Source organism: Notamacropus eugenii, chromosome 3 (assembly GCF_028372415.1).
Source record: "Notamacropus eugenii isolate mMacEug1 chromosome 3, mMacEug1.pri_v2, whole genome shotgun sequence".
Taxonomy (NCBI): Eukaryota; Metazoa; Chordata; class Mammalia; order Diprotodontia; family Macropodidae; genus Notamacropus; species Notamacropus eugenii.
Genome location: NC_092874.1, coordinates 47246067 through 47263962, shown reverse-complemented (window position 1 = coordinate 47263962; position 17896 = coordinate 47246067). Strand labels below are relative to the sequence as shown.

Here is a 17896-nt window from a genome sequence, read left to right as displayed (position 1 = left end):
TTATAGAATCACTACTTACCATTTGATTCATCACCCTAAAGACATGAAGGTTGTAATTGAGTGACAATGTCATTCTAGTTTCTTTCCCTATAGCAGTTTCACAATCAAAGTAAACCCACCCCACCCACACATACACAATGAAACACAATCGTGCACTTCTCAAACAAATGTGATGGCTTCTGTAACCTGGAGGAGCATGACGATTTCCAAAAATGGAATGCATTTCATATTTTTAGGACTGAGAGACCTCAGAGATTTTCTAATACGGGGGGTCAAATATGCCACAACAGTCTCCTGAGTGCAGGCTAAACTGGTGTAAAATGTAGCTGAGATATATTTAACAAAATACATAAAAATATGATAAAACCTAGATAACGTTAATTGTCAAGTCAACATGCTGAATACGTATCCTTATATACAGGTTTTTGTTGTTGTTCAATTGTGTTTTAGTTGTGTTTGACTTCTTCTAACCTCGTTTGGGGTCTTCTTAGCAAAGACACTGGAGTGGTTTGGCATTTCCTTTTCCAGCTCATTTGAAAGATGAAGAAACTGAGGCAAACAGGATTAAGTGACTTGCCCAGGGTCACACAGCTAGTAAGTAGGCATATTAAAATTCAGGAGGATGAGTCTTCCTGACTGCTAGATCGGGTGCTGTATGCACTATGGCTCCAACTGGCTGCCCTCATACATGGTTTAGTGGTTCCCATTTCTATCTGAATTTGACATCACCATTCTCCACCAACCTGCTCATTTGACAAATGAAGTAGCTGAAGCTAGAGAGCTTAATTAACTTGCCTAAGATCACATTAGTAGGAAGTAGAAAAGTCACAATTTGACCCCATCTCCTTCAACAGCAAACCTTGAGTTCTTTCCCAGGATGCTATTCATTCATCCTTCTGGTCAGATGATATCAACAGCCAACAGGCATACTCCATGCTGCCACATGCTGGACACTGAACTAGACTCTAGGAATATAAGAACAAACATGAAACAGTCCCTTCTGTCCTAGCAGCTTCTCTTCTATGGAGAGAGACCACATTTACATATATGTCTATACAAAATAAATGGGTAGTCTGTTAGGGAAGGAAGGCATTAGCCCTGGTAATGGTAGTGGGAATCAGGAGAAGCCTTATATAGAAAATGGAGAAAGATGCTATCTGCTTCTGATAAATAGAAGTATGCATAGAATAATTTTACATATTTGTGTGTATACACACACACACACACACAAACACACACACCTTCATTTGTGTCTAATGTCTCTAATGAGGAAGGAGAGAGAAAAGAAATTTCCATGATTATTTTATATTTGGAAGGAATATTGAGTTATACATGGTAGATTTGCAGTTTCATGTGCAGTCATCTTTTTCATTGTAATGTGTTATAGAAATGCGTACTTTGTTCCATGAATTGAAAATAAAATTTAAAAAAAGTGAAGCTTGAGTTGAGTCAGTAATGAGGAAGGAAAAAAGCTTTGGGTTGCAAAACATAAAATCAGTGCCTATGAAAATGTCTTGAAAATTGCAAAGCTGAGCATGTTTTAGAAATATTTTCATAACTTAATATATTTTGAAGCAGTCTTTTTTTGATTGTTACGTTTAGAGAGAAAATTCCCTTAATTCTGCTTTTATCAATAAGTAAAGCATAACATTACTTTGCCTTAAAAAGAGAGCAATTCTCATATGAACTTCATTAAGTTTTAATCATATTTTTTGTTAGTTGAAATACTGTGAAATTCATGAATGAAAATTTAAATGAGAATTACATTGCAGAGTAAGCTCATGGTCAGAATTCAAAAAATACTGTGTCTTCTTTCAAGATATATGTTTGCATGATTACACACACACATACATAAAATCTATGTCAAATTGCTTACTGTCTCAGGGAGTGGGGAGTTAAAAGTTGTCTTTACATGTAATTGGAGAAAAATGTAATATTTTTTAAATAAAAAAGAGGAAAAAAAAAATCCAAAAGTATCTCAGAAGCCTTGTAGTCCAAACTATATTTGAAAACAAAAGTTCTCTCTATACCAGAGGTGAGGAACCTGCGACCTCAAGGCCACATGCCCCTGCTCTAAATTATACTCAACAGCCATCCAATATTTTCTTGAAGACTACATTCCAAGGTAGTTCATTCCACTTTGGGATAGCCTCACCTGGAAACACAATTCTGTTTTAGGAAGCGGAGAAGCAGTGGATAGAAATGAGAAGGTTCAGTACAATGGCAAATTGGAATGAAATTTTGTTTCCTTATTCCCCCTGGAAACCACTGCTGTTCTTTCCCATTTGCAACCCTAACCAGTATTTATTTTCTCTATTTCTGGCTTTGTTATGATTTTTTTTTAATTAAACTTCAGCTTGGCGTGCTCTTGCCACTGGTGTATCTTTCTGAAAATCACTGATTAAGTAAATGAGATGGAGGTGTGCAAATGTCCTCATACGTTGTTTATTAGGTCTGGAGAAAAAAACTCTCCAATTCATAATTTCTGAAAATGCAATCTGAAAGGAAGGGCAGAGACCTTAATAATTAGAGAAACATTAATTGCTTATGAATAGGTCAAGCCAATATAATAAAAATGATAATACTTCCTACATGTTTTTAAAGTTTTATTAATGTGTTTTGCTTTACATCACAAAAATTTACAATCACATTCAGTCCATGAGAGATTTCTTGCAGCAAAGTAAACATCAAGTAAAAATAATACTACAGTAGTCTTATCTGAAAGTGCAGAAGACTAGCATCTCTAACGTGAGGGTTTGTTGAGCCTTTTTCAGGACTGCTCATCCAATATGGTGTCTACCTGCCACCCGATTGTCACTTGTGGCACGAAGAAGCTGTAGTATGTGCAGCAGCTACACCCCATTCAGCAGTCTTGGCAGAGGAACTAAACCAAGTTGAGGGTAACCAGCAGTCTTCAAACTCATCAGTCAGTTAGGGAATGTCTCTAAGCATGTGAAGATTAACCAAAAAAAAAAAAAAATGGAAAATGTCAAATGCTGGAGGGGCTGTGGGAAAACAGGCACATTCATGCACTGTTAGTGGAGCTGTGAATTGGTCCTATCATTCTGTGGAACTATGCCTAGAAAGCTGTCAAACTGTGTGTATTATTTGACTCAGCTATTCCACGACTATTTCTATATTCCAAAGAAATCAAAGAAAAAGGGAAAAGATTTATCTGTACGAAAAACTTTATAGCAGCTCCTTTTTTGTGGTAGCCAAAAATTGAAAACTAATGGGACATCCTCCTGTTGGGGAAAGGTCAAATAAATTCTAGTATATGAACTTAATGGAATATTGTTGTGCCATAAGAAATGATGAAATACATAACTTCAAAGGCAAATTGGAAGACTTCTATATATGGATGCAGAGTGAAGTGAGAATTAGGAGAAAAGCTCTACAGTAATAGTAATCTTATGGAGAAACAACCCTGGAAGACTTTAGAACACTGATCAAGATAATAATAAACCAGGAGTACAAAAGAAGGAAGATGAAACATGTCACTCATCTCCTAATTTAAAAAGTTATGAACTTAAAAAGGAGAGACATACATTTTCAGACATAGACAATGTGGGGATTTATTTAGATAGATTTTAGAGGTATGCACTGAGGGCTTTATTTGGGGGGGCAGAGAGGATTAATTTGCTCAATGGAGGGAGAAGGTTTAAGAAAGGGGGACTGAATACTAAAAAAATTACTCATTAATTGAAAATATTTAAATTAAAGTTAAAAATGGAGGGAAAGGTCCAGTGTAATAATCCAAGCAGAGAAGCTTGTAAATTTCCTAAATCTTTTTAGCCCTTTGACTCCCATCTAATTCTTCTTGAAAGTCGTAAGAAAAGAATCCCTGTGGAAAATTGACAACAAGTAAAATCAGACCCAAGCAGGTCTTCTATGGAATGAGCCAGCATTAGGGACTCCTGGATCAGGATTTCAAAGTTTTGAGATAGCAATAGAGAATGCTGTTCATCTTTCATACTCTAAGAGGGCCAAATGACATCATGATACAATATGTTCAACAGTGAGCTAGCTCTGGCAGTACACATGTCAACCTTATCATCAATATGTACATCCCTGGAAAGCATATCGCCAAGATTATCCACAGCATTCAAAGTTTGTCCATTTGCTGTAATCAATGGTTCTACATATGTCAAGGGAGCAAGACTTAGGGCCCACTAAGGCATGCAATCCTTGGACCACAAATCAGTAGGAAGGTGGTAGGGATATCTTCTAGCAAGCAGTGGCTTGCTAGAATTTTGTAATAGAAAGCAACTCAATAAACAGACTGGGGGAAACATCCTGTATTGCAATGGTTCCGTGGTTTATAAGCAATCATATATGGTGGAGTCCACTGATATTTCTTCTATCCCAATCAAGAGTGAAATCAAGACGTGACTCATAATAAGGTTCATACTAAAACAAGATTTAGCATTCATTAGACGTTGTACTTAGGATTTAATATTTCTGAGTTGACTTTCTTTTTTGGTTTGGCACCAGAGACAGTAGCCTTTCAAAAGCAGATGTCAAAATGTTGACTTCCTCTTGTCTTCCTGTTAATCTATTGTACTTGTGAAGGAAGAGGAAGAGAAAATGACTTTTGTATTTTCTATGCCAGATCTTCAATCTGGAAACAACCCAACAAAATTAGTAAACAGGGAACTGAAATCCAGGATAAGGGAGAGAGTAGAAAGCATGCCTGAAATTAGCTCAAATCACCAGACCTAGAGAAACTGTATATTTAGATCATGTTACTATTGAACCATTGGTGATATTTGGAAGACTGGAAATGAGAGATTACCAAGGATCCATAAACACCCCCAAAGTCCTCATTGTAGTGACAGTTTGCCCTGAAATGAGCAATAGTTCAGATCTATATACTTGACATTAAAAATACATGTGTGTATGTGTGTTTATGTGTACATGTATATACATATGCACACATGCATGTGTATACAAACACACTTACGTATGTGTATATATTCTTGAGCATTTATCTTAGCAAAAACCTTTCAAATTTGGTCTAATGTAGAGAGATTGCTTTCTAAATTTGAATGGATGAATAAATCAAGCCTTTACCAAGCACTGGACATGTGCAAAGCATTGTGCTAAGAGTTAAACTCTTGGAGAATCAAATAGGAAAGTAAGAGTTCTTTCCCTCGGGAGAGACAACACATATGAACCATGCATGGTCCATGGTCCTTAGGGTGTAGCAGCAAAGCAGCTGGTGATCTCTCTTCTTCAGTGTCATTTCCCCTGATGAAATCATATCCATTTCTGATGTTGAGCCATTTGGCAGTGCCAATGTTATCAATGACAGGAAGTTTCCCTTCTGGGTCTTTAATAAATGTTACTGAATGCAAATTGTACACTTGCCAAAAAAGACTATTTTATGGAGAACTCGCATGGGGCAAACAATTACATGGTGGTCAGAAAAAGCGATCCAAGGACACTCTCAAGATCTCTAAGAACTTTGGATTTGATTGTGCGACATGGGAGACACTGGCACAGAACTTGCTCAATATGGCGTGCCCACATCAGAAAAGGTGTTGTGCTGTATGAGCAAAGCAAAAATAAAACAGCACAAAGGAAACATAGGATGCACACATTTGGAATAACCATCCCAAATGTTCATGCGTACTATCTGTGCCCAATCTGTGGCAAAGCATTCCGAGCTCATATTGGTCTGATCAGCCACAGTCAGACACACTGAAACTTCACTTTATCATGGTGATGTCATTTTGGTCCTCTTAGAGAATGAAGGACAACAACAAACTGCAGCACCTACAAGAGCAGTGACCAGGCTGTGTCTCCACAAGGGACAGTGGAGTGAAAACATTGCTATTCCCAAAACCCATGGATTCAAGGTTCTGGGCTGTCTCCAAAGTCTGAAAGGAGATGGTCAAACTTGACTCAGAGCACCTAGGTTACACAGTAGATAGAGCACTGTGTCTGGAGTCAGAAAGACCTGAGTTCCTATCTGGTTTCATGGCACTTACTAGCCATGTGACCCTGAGCTCTTAACCTCTCAACCTGTTTGCCTCAGTTTTCTTATTGGTCAAATGGGGATATAATAGCTCCTACCATGTGGGATTATTGTGAGGATCAAGTGAAATAATAATTCTAAAGTACTTAGCATAGTGCCTGGCATTTGTAAATGGTAAATAAATATTAGCTGTTATTGTGGTTGCTGTTGCCTGGCACATGCCTCTCTCTTGGGGAGTCTTGCTGCTTCTGCTAGAGTGGCTTTCCTGCCCTGTGTGAGGTGGTTAGTTGGCAGTTGGTGGGGATGGCAGGCCCCTTCTCTATAAAAGTTGGTTCCCTGAATGATGGACTATAAGAGTTGGGCTGGAGCCAGAACCAGTTATCTCAGGAGGGCACCCACTATTTCCAGGGCTCTTAGGTCCATCTGCCTGTTGGTGACAGTTAGCATTTGGTGGTGGTGGTAATGAGGAAGCTGAGTCTATTCTGTGCAATTATTTCTTTTCTCACATGGCTGCCAAGCAGGAAACAGATCTGTTCTTCTCAAGGTTCTTGGGTTCAGAGTTCTGGACTATTACCATCAGGGTTGGAGGGAAAATAGCACTCAAGGTGGTAGTGATTCGACTTGCCTGGCATGTGCCTCCTCCCTTCTTCCCCCTCAGGGAGCCTGCTCTCTTGCTGCTGCTAGTCTGGCTTGCCTGCCCTGTGAATGATTGAATAGATAGACCAGAAATAGTTTACTTTAGGTAACATAGCTTTCCATAAAGTTATGTATTACAGTACTCATCAGTCCAGGAATGGCTAAAAACATCATGGTACATTAATGTGATAAATGCTATTGTGATATAGGAAATGAGGAAATAGATGATTTCCAAAAGATATGGAAAGACATGTGAATTGATGCAGGGTGAAATGAGAAGAACCAGGAGAACAATTTATACTATAAAATCAATATTATAAAAAATGAACAATTTTAAGTACTTTTATAAACTAATGAAGAACCAGAAGAGATAATTATACAATGACAACATCATTACAGCAACTTTGAAAACTGTTAAGAACCATTATCAATCCAATGACCATTCCTGAGGATAGATGACGAAACTTGCTATCCATGACCCAGAGGTTTAAGGTTTGGGCAGAGCCGTATATACTTCAGTGTGCAGTCGGTGGTGGAATCTGTTTTGCTTGACTCTGCAGAGTTACTATAAGGCTTTTGCTTTTTCCACTTTTCTTCACCCTCCCTTACCCCCAATGGAGTAGGGAAGGTAGGACAGAGAGAAAATAGAGTTCTGATCAGGGGAGGGTGCTACACATGTAGAATGTTGCCAGCAGTTTCATACGAGAGCATTGGATTATTAGGTTTACTTAAGTGTTTCGTCTCATTATAAGAGGCCTCCCCCAAAGTGGGAGTGATCTGTAAGTGTGTATAATATAAAAACAAACCCCAACAATAAAACAAATTTTTTTAAAAAAATAAAGAAAAAAATCATTAAGTCCTTTGACTCCAAATCCAGTGTTCAGAGGCAGGGGAGGGGGAGGGAAAGAAAAAGCATTTATATATCATCTGCTGTGTAAGGGAAAGAAGGCTGACTGGAGTGGGAGGAGCTGGGATCGAATCCTGCCCCCTGATGCTTACTACCTTAGTGACCTAAAGCCAGTCACTTAACCTTCCTCAGTTATATCGTAAGTAAATGGCCTCTAAGGTCTTTTCCAGCTGAGATCTATGACCCTGTCCTTTCCACTACACCAAATAGCTGCTTAAATACAATTTCCCAGGACAAGCTCAGACACGACAAGACCACTGGAGGCCTTGAAGCGGTTCCTTTCCTTCTGGAATCTGGATGTCACCAGGTGCACTTGCCAAATCTCATCCTAGCAAGATCTAAATGTAATCCTACATTTCCATAGCCTGGAAATAGTTCTCAGTTAGGTGGAAAAGGACTTAAAGTGGGGAAGGGATTCTGCCCTAGAGATCACTCACTGGCTGTCCCAGAATTCATCATACACTGTACGGGGGATGAGGAACTTCTCCGAAACCCTTTATCTCAAAGAAACCCAAATAGCAGGACGCTTACCATCCTGGTGAATTAATAGCCCCCAGCCCAGCAATTACATTGAAGAAGTAACATGGCCATTGTTTTACTTATGAGTTCTCGAAATGCCTTTTGGATTAGGACTGGGAATCCTCCCTTAACTGGGTCTTTGTATGATTGTTCTACTGTCTGCCTACTGTACTGTATAAACTACTGGTGGGAAAGGCTAAGTGCCATCTCAATTTAGCAAACAAGCAAATAGCTTTGCTGCTCAGGGGTCAATAAGTGGCAACAGGACGTGGACTGATGGTTCTCTGTGACATCACTCTTGCTATTTTCCTTTCACTTAGTTCTTTTTCTGTTCCTAAATTGAGTGATCTTTGAGTGTCAGGGCAACCTCTAATTTGGCTAGTGTTGTCTGCTTGGCTATGTCTTATTGCAGGCACTTATGTCTTATTCTTGGGGCAGCTAGTTGGCACAGTGGATAGAGCGCTGGGCTTGGAATCAGGAAGATTCATCTTCATGAGTTCAAATCTGGCCTCAGACACTTCCTAACTCTGATTCTGGGCAAATCACTTAAACCTGTTTGTCTCAGTTTCCTCATCTGTAAAATGAGCTGAAGAAGGAAATAGCAAACCACTTCAGGATCTTTGCCAAGACAGCACCAAATGGGGTCATGAAGAGTGTGACACAACTGAACAAGGGCAGCTAGGTGGCACAATGGATAGATCACTGGGCTTGGAATCAGGAAGATTCATCTTCATGAGTTCAAATCTGACCTCAGACATTTACTAGCTCTGTACCATGGGCAAGTTACTTAACCTTGTTTACCTCAGTTTCCACATCTGTCCAATGAGCTGGAGAAGGAAATGGCAAACCATTCTAGTATCTTCGTCAAGAAAACCCCAAATGAGGTCATGGAATGTCTGAAATGATGCAACAGCTACATCTTATTCTTTCCACTTTGGTGTTTTGGTTAAAGTCCCTCAATCTTCCCATCCCTACTTTGTTTTATTCTTAAATTCTTAAACATTCAAGAAGTGAGCAGGTGAAACTTCTTCAGGAAAAATACTAACATGTTTGGTACGTAACTGCTCGTATTCCTTGAAAACAACAAAAGGTACTTTTCTTCTGGTCTCTGATCTGCAGAGATGAGGGAAGACTTGGGAGAGGTGGTACCAAACCAAAGAACATCTTAACACTTGGGGGAAAAATCAAAGGAGTTTGCTTATTTGTAAGCTAGGAAGTTGTGCATAATAGATTTGTAGTTTCATGTGCAATCTTTTTTTAAATGTACTATATCATGGAAATGCTTATTTTATTCCATAAATTGAAAATAAAATAAAATAAAAATTTTTAAAAAGCAAATATATGTGTAATCAGTAGGTGGTTGGTAAGATTTACTGTAGCTTCCCACATTCTAAATAACCTAAACAAATAGAGAAATCATATAGGAAATGTTTGTTGATTACAGGCATAGAGGAAGATCTTCACTGACCTTTTGCATACCTCAAGGAGTGGCCACAGTCAGTATCTTCAGTCCATTTACACATCCGTTCTCAGGAGTTTTAATGGATAGATTGTCATTAGAGGAGAACTTTCCTTATGTCAACTCCTACAGTTTCCATCTTAGTCAGTCAACAAGAATTTTTTAAGCACCTACTGTGTGCCGGCCATTGTGCTAAGTGCTGGTAATACAAAGAAAGGAAAAAGGTAGTTTCTACTGTCAAAGAGCTCACAATCTATTAGAAGAGAAAAAATGCACACAATTCTGTATAAACAAGCTATCTACCAGATAGACTGGAGATGATTAATAGAGAGGAAAGGCATTAGCATTGGGATAATAGAGGAAACTTCCTGCAAAAGGTAAGAATTTAGCTGAGACTGGTAGGAAGTCAGGGGAAGCCAGGAAACAGAGATGAGAGGAGAGAGTTCCAGGTATGAGGGACAGCAAGTGAGAATGCCCAGAGTCAGGAGATAGAGTGTCTCTTGTGAAGAAGAGCATGGAGACTAGTGTCACTAGATTGAAGAGTGGGAGTGGGGTGGGACATGTGTAAGATGAAGGAAAAGTAGTGTAGGAGGGAGTCATGTTATGAAGGACTTTACAAGCCACAAAGAAGATTTTAGATTTAATCCTGCAGACAATAGGAAGCCAGTGGAGCTTATTGAAGGGTTGAAGGTAAGTGAGTCATGTATGATAGAGTGAGACATGCTTTTTAAAAAGATCAGTCTGACAGCTGAATGAAGGATGGACTACAATGGGGAAAGACTTGAGGCAAGGGGACCAACCAGCATATATGTGGTAATGAGGACCTGGATCAAGAGGGTGGTGCTATCAGAAGAAAGAGGGCCATGTAAGAGAGATAGTAAGTGTCAGGACTCAGCAACTCGTTGGACACAGGATGCGAAGGAGAAGAGTTGACTGTAGCACCTAGCTTTGCAGCCTAGCTGACTAGAAAAATGACTAGGAGGGTGGTGATACCCTTGATAACAATAGGGAAGTCAGGAAGAAAAGAAGGCATAGGGAAAAGATAAAGGGTTCAATTGTGGACATCTCTAGTTCAAGATGTCTACAAGACATCCATTTTGAAAGGTCTAAGACACAGCTATTGATGCAAGACTAGCTGTCAGGAGAGTCCTCTGAACAGAGATGATAGTTGAATCCATGGGAAGTGATGAGATCACCAAGTGAAATAATAGAGAGGGAAAAGAGAAGATAGCCCAGGGCAGAGCCTTGGAGGGACAACCATGGTGAATGGATATGACCTGAATGAAGATTCAGCAAGCAAAACTGAGAAGGAACAGTCAGACAGATAGGAGGTATACTAGGAGAGAGCAGTGCCACAAAAAAGCCTAGAGATATGAGAGTATCAAGGGGAAGAGGTAACCCAGTGATCAACGGTGTCAGAGAAGTCAAGAAGGATGAAAGTTGAGAAAAGTGCACCTTGGACAATCTCTGTCTCCTTGACCATCACCACCACCCACTGTCATACTGTGGTCACCCTCTTATTCCTCTCTAAACCGGGATTAAACTTCATGCTCAACCGCTTTGGTTCAGCCTCCTCCTCCCTTAGGCTTAAGATCCTTCCCAGGAGGGTTGGAAGGACTCATAATGTTGGTGGGACAATTTCCAGAATTCCAAGCCCCAAGTCCCACACTTCCCTTGCCCATTAGGGAAACATGACTATCTGGTTAGTTGAGACTTTTCCTATTACTTCAGAGACCATCTCTTCTGAGCCAAAAAAAAAAAAAAAAAAAAAAAGACATAAGCCAAATGTTTTTTTTTTCTAGTTACAAATTTATTTAATAGAAAAGTCTTACAAAAGTATTAAAAAAAAAAGTATTAAAGAGATCAATTGCTATGGATGATCTGGAGTAGTTGCCATCCTTCAAGTTATTATGTATCTCATCTTTTGCCAATATTTTTCACCAATTCCACCCCCTCATTTTTTGCCTTTGTATTGTGAGTAGACCATAAACTCCCACATGGGGAATCCTAAAAAGGAACAGAACAGACCAATTATGTATAGAGCAAATATTACATGAAGTTCTGAGTTATAGAGAAATTGGGCGACAAACTGAAGACATGGTAGCTGTACTGGAGGCATCTGCAGTATAGGGAGCAAGCTAGGGAAGGCAATGTGGCATACATTAAGATGGGCTTGGATTCAAATACTTACTACCTATGGAGTCTTAGACAAATCAGTCCCCCTCAGTGACCTTTATTTGCCTCATCTATAAAGTGAAAGGGTTGGTCTAGAGTTTCTGTGGTTCCCTTCAGCTCTAAAAATCCTATGAAAATATACAGAAGAAGCAACTCAAGGAAACTTCAAAGCGGTGGATCCATGGTGCAATCTGTCTTAGCTGAATGGACTATCTACCTGGCTACAACAAGTAAGAGCTTTCAGAGGCTCAGTTTAAATAATTTTTATATCATAAGCTATTGGGCCTCCAGTGGAAAATCCCAGGTAGAAAGAAACTCTTTCCATGCTTCGGCCACGTCTTAGCTGACCCAAGAGAGCAGGCTGCACTGGAATTTCCAAGTTTTCTTTAGTTCCATGGTCTACGTAGACAAAATCATTTTCAACTCTGCCACTGAGACGAAGCAAGAGGTCTTTGACTTTCTCTTCTCTCCACACGTCTCCACGTTGCCAAAGGGTCCTTAAGTCCGAGTCATTCTGGAAGCACTGCTCAATTCTTTCTCTGTGAATCAATTGATTGAGGCCTCTGCCCTTTCCAAGGTAGAAATGTGCGAATGGCTGCTTGACCCGACACATCTGACCATACTTCTCCTTGAAGGACCTTTTTAGGGATGTGATGTACTTTACTAGCTGTCTGGCATTCTCATCCAGTTGCTGGTTTTCTGGCCAGAACAGGAGAGTAGCCAAGAAGTAAGGATCTGGATAGGAAAAATTTAGCCCCACTTGTTGCAAGACTCCTTGAAGCATTTCTTTCAGTTTATCCAGAGGCTGTATGAACTTTGAATTAGGTTTCAAACAATTAAGAATTATGTTGCTCAAGATAAAATTCTGTTTTTCCCTTGTCTGTGATGAATTTGCATTTCCTACTAGTGATTTGTATATATTTACTATGTTTTCCATTTTGATTGCATTTTTCTGATTTTCAGTGAGATACTTCAGCAGTCCAGAAAACCTATGTGCATTAGAGGCCTCCAACTCTCTCCAGTGATTCACTTCTGGCAGTGATTTGCCAAAAGATGTCACCATTGATTGCATAGTCTCTGAGTTGAAGAATATACTTATATACTGTCTGAGTAACCCTTTCATTTTAGCCTGATTTTTTTCTTCCAAAATTTCCCTTTCGTTGTCTCTTACCTTCAGAAGAGAAAAATAGTCTTGAAGAATACCAAAGGTCGTTTGCAAACGGCGTTGGAGAGCATTTAAATAAAGTATATGCTTTTTGATTACTGGGTAATATTCATTCTGCTGAATTAAAGGATTTAATAGAAGATCACTCTTTCCATACAAGAGTTGGAGGATGACCCCTCTATTTCTTTCATCAAAAAAGGGAACTTTCTCTAGAAGATGAATTATCTGCATAGAAACTTCTATTTCTCCCAAGTAGCATGATGTATTATACATCCCACCTCTAGTTTTAGATCTAAGATATGGCCCATTTTCGTGGTCTCTGTATTCATTGTGTTGCTGAGATTCTCTGAAGGCTTTTGAAGCTTTCTCGGCTATCCTTAGGAGGCCTTCCAGTTCCTGAGGAGATACAATTCTCCCTTGACAAATTTTATCCTTGTAGAAGATAAGCTGACTTTTGTAGACTTGACCAAGTGTATCAGAGACAAAGGAGTTCCCTGGACTTCTCTTCTTTGCTTTCTCTGCCCAATTAATGGCATCTTCAAAATTATTTTCATTAATGTAAAAATGTCTTGCTAAGGCTTGATAGATCAAGGCATAATGCTCAAATCTGATAGTTCCTTCACTTAAGACTTTCTGAACCTGATCATTCCCTTCCTCTTTCTGGATGTCCACAATGAAAGGAGAAAATAAAGTATTTATATCCTTCCTTGGGTTTGATGTTTCTTTACTGTATTCCTTCTGTCTTTTCAGCAGCAGCATCTGCACAGTCCGTACAAATTTGTCTCTTCTTATTCCAGGTTGATAAAATTCATTTTCCTTCAATAGCTTCAGTGCAATTTCACTCTTTGCCATTTCAGAGGTGAGTTTCAATTCTTCTAAACAGTGACTAGCAATTAAGGGGTGAATGATACGGACTCCTTCATACCTCCCACAATCTACCCCTTTGGTACGGATAAGAATTGTAGAGTAATTCCCCATTTTATCTTCTAAGCACCTTCTGCTCCAATATTCCCTCTGCTTGGTTAGTCCTAAGAAGTTCTCACACTGTACCACAGAGATGTCAGAATCAGAAATGTAAGAATTAAGCAGAGACAGGAAAGAAATTAATTGTCCTTCTTTGCTGTCAACATTCAACCCTTTTAGGTTGTGTTTCACAACATTTTTTATGTAATTCCTATCAAAATTTTCTTTCATGATCATAAAGGAATAAAAGTCTCTACAGTTTTGATGCTTCTTTTTAATTTCCTCAAATTTGGAATAAAATGCTCTTTGCTCTTTGCTAGAGAGTTTATTTATCACTGCAACGCTGTCAGGGTTTTTAGCATCTTTTTCTGGCCTCTGGGATCTCATGCAATTTAGGATAATGACTAAAGGTGTCTCGTATTGAATATAAGCTTCTTCAATGGCTGAGTTAATGTGATTGCACAAATCAGATACAATTTCTAGTTCTTCAAAATCATCTACCAGCAGGAGCACAGGCAAGTGGTGCTGTTGGTTCTCTGAACAGTAAGTGAGTAAAGTCGTCACCTGTGTTCCGATGTCTCCAAAGTCCGATGTTTTGCTTTTCAACACTGCACATCGGAATTTACTCTTCAGTTCCCAGAGAACATGCATTGCTAATGTGGTCCCTCCACAGCCTGGATGATGATATAAATTGATCACTTCTGCACAGGTTTCCCTAGGGGAATTTGCTAAAGATTGTATCATCTCTTCAAGTTTTTGATAACTATCCCTTTTGATAAAAGGTGAAGAATAGTTTTCGGAGGAAAAATAGAAGTTCCACCATGAAACTTTTCCTCCCAGATAAAAATGTTCCTCTTTGGATTTCTGGAATTCAGTGAATTTGGTTTCATCTTTCTCTATGTCTGTACCTTTGCATTCATTTTCACAGAGGATTTCCAGTGCTGTCATAGAGTCTTCATCTTTCTTCTGAAGGACAATAGAAGAACCATTTGATGGCAAAAATCTCAAAGGAGATTCAGTCTGAGGTTTTAGTGTAAGAATAGTGCCATTCAACTGTTCAAGACTTAAAGTAGTAATACATCTGTTTTTGAGGTCAGTATCTGAAAATCTGACTTCCAAAAGATCTTTCCATTGTGAACCTGTTTGTGGATCTACAGAGATGGACAGTATGTCATCCATTCCTCCCAATTCTTGGTAGAAAGTAGAAAATGTCTCAATAAAAGGATCTTTAGGATCATTTACTGGGGATAGCAATAGAAACACTACTAAAAACTTTCCACGTTGCATTATGTCTTCACATGTAAGAAGTGAAATTAATTTCCGGACTTTAGTGGCTCTCTTTTTAAACCATAAACTGGGTTCTAAAGGTTGATGTTCTTCAACACCAATGTCTGACCTGCCATTGCAGAAGATCCAGCTGGGTTGCTTAAAAAGATTCAGATTTTCAATTTTATCAGTAATTGAGGTTGTATTGTCTTGGTATTGATTTGGAAAGTGAAGATTAGCTGCTTGGGTCTTTCTAAAAGCTTTGGCAACCCCATTGCTCTCAGATTCAGGGTCAAACTCTAACACGGCAAACCATCTAATTTCCTTTAGGAAGTCTAGATGCTCAATTTGATTTGGATGACACTTATTTACTACCAGAATGTACCAATAATAGCAAGAATTATCTAAGTCTTGGTCTCCTGTGAGAAGATGAACCAGCTTTCTTCCTTCACTTTCTGTTTTTCTTTCATTTGGTCGACACTCTTCTGCTGCTTTTCTGGACTTATCCTGGGACTCTAAACGTGATATAAATGCTCTGCGTTCTGCCTCTTTTTGCTTTGGATTAGCATAGATGTCTTTAGAACTAGCACCATCCCTCACAAACAGAGAGAATTCAGCATTTTTCTCCCATCTGTTCTCTTTACAAATTTGCATTTTAATTGGGAAATATTTTTTTTCACAAATGGAGTGTTCTGGAATGATGTCTACTTCAATGACAAATTTGTCAGATGTCATACCATTCTTCAGTAAGACTTCCACAAACCTTGGTGGCTTAATGCAATGTTTTGCTGCCCCAACATCCTCCTTACCAAAATAGTCCTCTATCTTCTTATCGAAGTGGTCAATAAATGTACTTTTATCTTTCTCAGTGAGTTTCACCCCAACAATTTCTCCATGGGGTTTGTCCTTTACTCCAAAATGGATAGTGCCATTGGTGCGGCAATTCATGCAGGCTGAAGCAAATCGAAAGACTTCATTGCTAAATTTCATCATAATGTCTTTCTCTGTGGCTCCTTCTGTGGTAGTCAGAGCCTTATACTCATGGACTGGCTCAATAAGATTGAGTGGCCCTGTTTCAGGTTGGATAATGACATCATGCTCTTTGTAACGAAAGCTTTCATGGAACCTGTTAAAAGGATATGTTGAACATGGCTGCCCTGTGTATGGCAGATCATCCTTTGTTTGCTCAGGGTGACTTTTCATTTCTTTAGCAGTCTTGGCCTCTGATGACTCACAGGCTTCTTTGGGTTTGGTGCTGGTCTCTGTCTTTGGGTCTATTTGATTTTTTTTCCTTTTTCTAATTTTTTCCTGTGTAACATACTGGTCTTCAGTTTTTTGACCATCCTTCTCTCCTAATATCTGCTTAGAACATTCAGAATTCAATTCTCTAAACATATTGATTATTTGTAAGGCAGGTCCATGTTTTATACCCATGTCAATGAGATCTTGTTTAATGCATTGTTTTAAACGTATTCCATTCATTTCTTCTTTTTTCAAGATCTCCCCATATTCTGAGTTAAGCTCAAGTTTTCCTGTTACCCACTGATAAACATCTTCTTCTGTCCAGCCATCTGGGTTTTCAGGCAGATTCAGTTGTTCAGTCATCTTGATATATGTATTTTTATTTCTTTGAAGGAAAAAAGAGATCTTTTTAAATTAAAATTTTAAAGAAAAATTTTTCTCTTTTCCGCTATATTTCAAAATACGTTGTTTTCTTCCACCCCTGCCTCCCAACCTCGCCTCATGATTTGCAGTCCTTTATTTTGTTACACTTTCAAATATTTGCAATATGTTTAAAAATACAATGAAACGATGCTAGTATAGAATTTTCAGTGTCATTTGTTACCTCTTATTCTTACTATTCTTATATAATAAGAACTTAAACTACAAAAGAATTGTGGAACTATAGCATAGATAATTAAAAAATTAAATAGAATAATAAAAATCAGTTTTAAAAATGGATCACTCACTCTGTCTAGGACTGAATGAGTTTGTAAGCTCAAATCAAATCTTAAACAAATCCTTGAAACTTTTCCTGATGAAAGAGAAGGTACTGCTTCCATTAGGGTCATCTGAGAGCAGATGTCATGATAAACTGTCACAAATAAAACTCTTAATAGAGCTTTTGTGTTCCCAACTTTACCCTTTAGTGGAGGCCCTTAACCTTATATTGGCCCTTAAACCCTTTGAAAAGCTGGTGAAGTCTATGAATCCCTTCTCAGAATAATATTTTTAGTGTATAAACTAAAATATGTAGGATTGCAGAGAAAACCAATTATATTTAATACAGTTTATGTGTATACACACACATATATATACACATACAAACATATATACACATACACACACACATCTGTAAATCTTAGGAAGTTGTCCAAGTCATTTAGAGGTTAGAAAACTTGACCAGGTCTCATAGCTGGAAAGTGTCAGACTGGATTTGAACCTGGTCTTCCTGACTTTGAGCTGAGCACTCTGTTGACTATGCCAAGTTACTACCATTTTGAAACATAGTTTTATTTCTATTAGAAGATAATTTTAGATGAATTGTTGATGGTTCACCATGTTCAAAACACTCAACTAAATGCTTCAGGAAGATATTCTCAAAATGAAAAGAATCTGCCACTTTCAAGGAATTTACATGGTTTTGGGGAGAGGGAGGGAGGGAGGGATAGAGACAGAAAGGACAGAGAGAGAGACAGAGACAGAGAGAGAGACAGAGAGATAGACAGAGAGAGAGAGAGAGAGAGAGAGAGAGAGAGAGAGAGAGAGAGAGAGAGAGAGAGAGAGAGAGAGAGAGAGAGAGACTGAAGGGAAGAGAGAAACACA

The 17896-nt window shown here is 38.7% G+C and overlaps 1 protein-coding gene across 6 annotated transcripts in view; it reads right to left on the bottom strand.

Moving 5' to 3' along the window:
• Positions 1-2593: 2593 nt before the first annotated feature.
• The window catches only part of LOC140532707 (sterile alpha motif domain-containing protein 9-like), a 46697-nt gene continuing 31394 nt past the window's right edge, over positions 2594-17896 (bottom strand). For 3 of the 6 annotated variants that reach the window (XM_072651487.1, XM_072651486.1, XM_072651488.1), the window contains exon 3: positions 11288-16697. In XM_072651487.1, the coding sequence (XP_072507588.1) occupies positions 11930-16675 (4746 nt within the window). In that variant the 5' untranslated portion in view covers positions 16676-16697 and the 3' untranslated portion in view covers positions 11288-11929. Of the gene's footprint in view, positions 2945-6605; positions 6680-8843; positions 8939-9510; positions 9701-11287; positions 16698-17896 lie in introns of those variants that run through there. The other 3 variants (XR_011976637.1, XR_011976639.1, XR_011976638.1) reach the window with 2 other exon arrangements.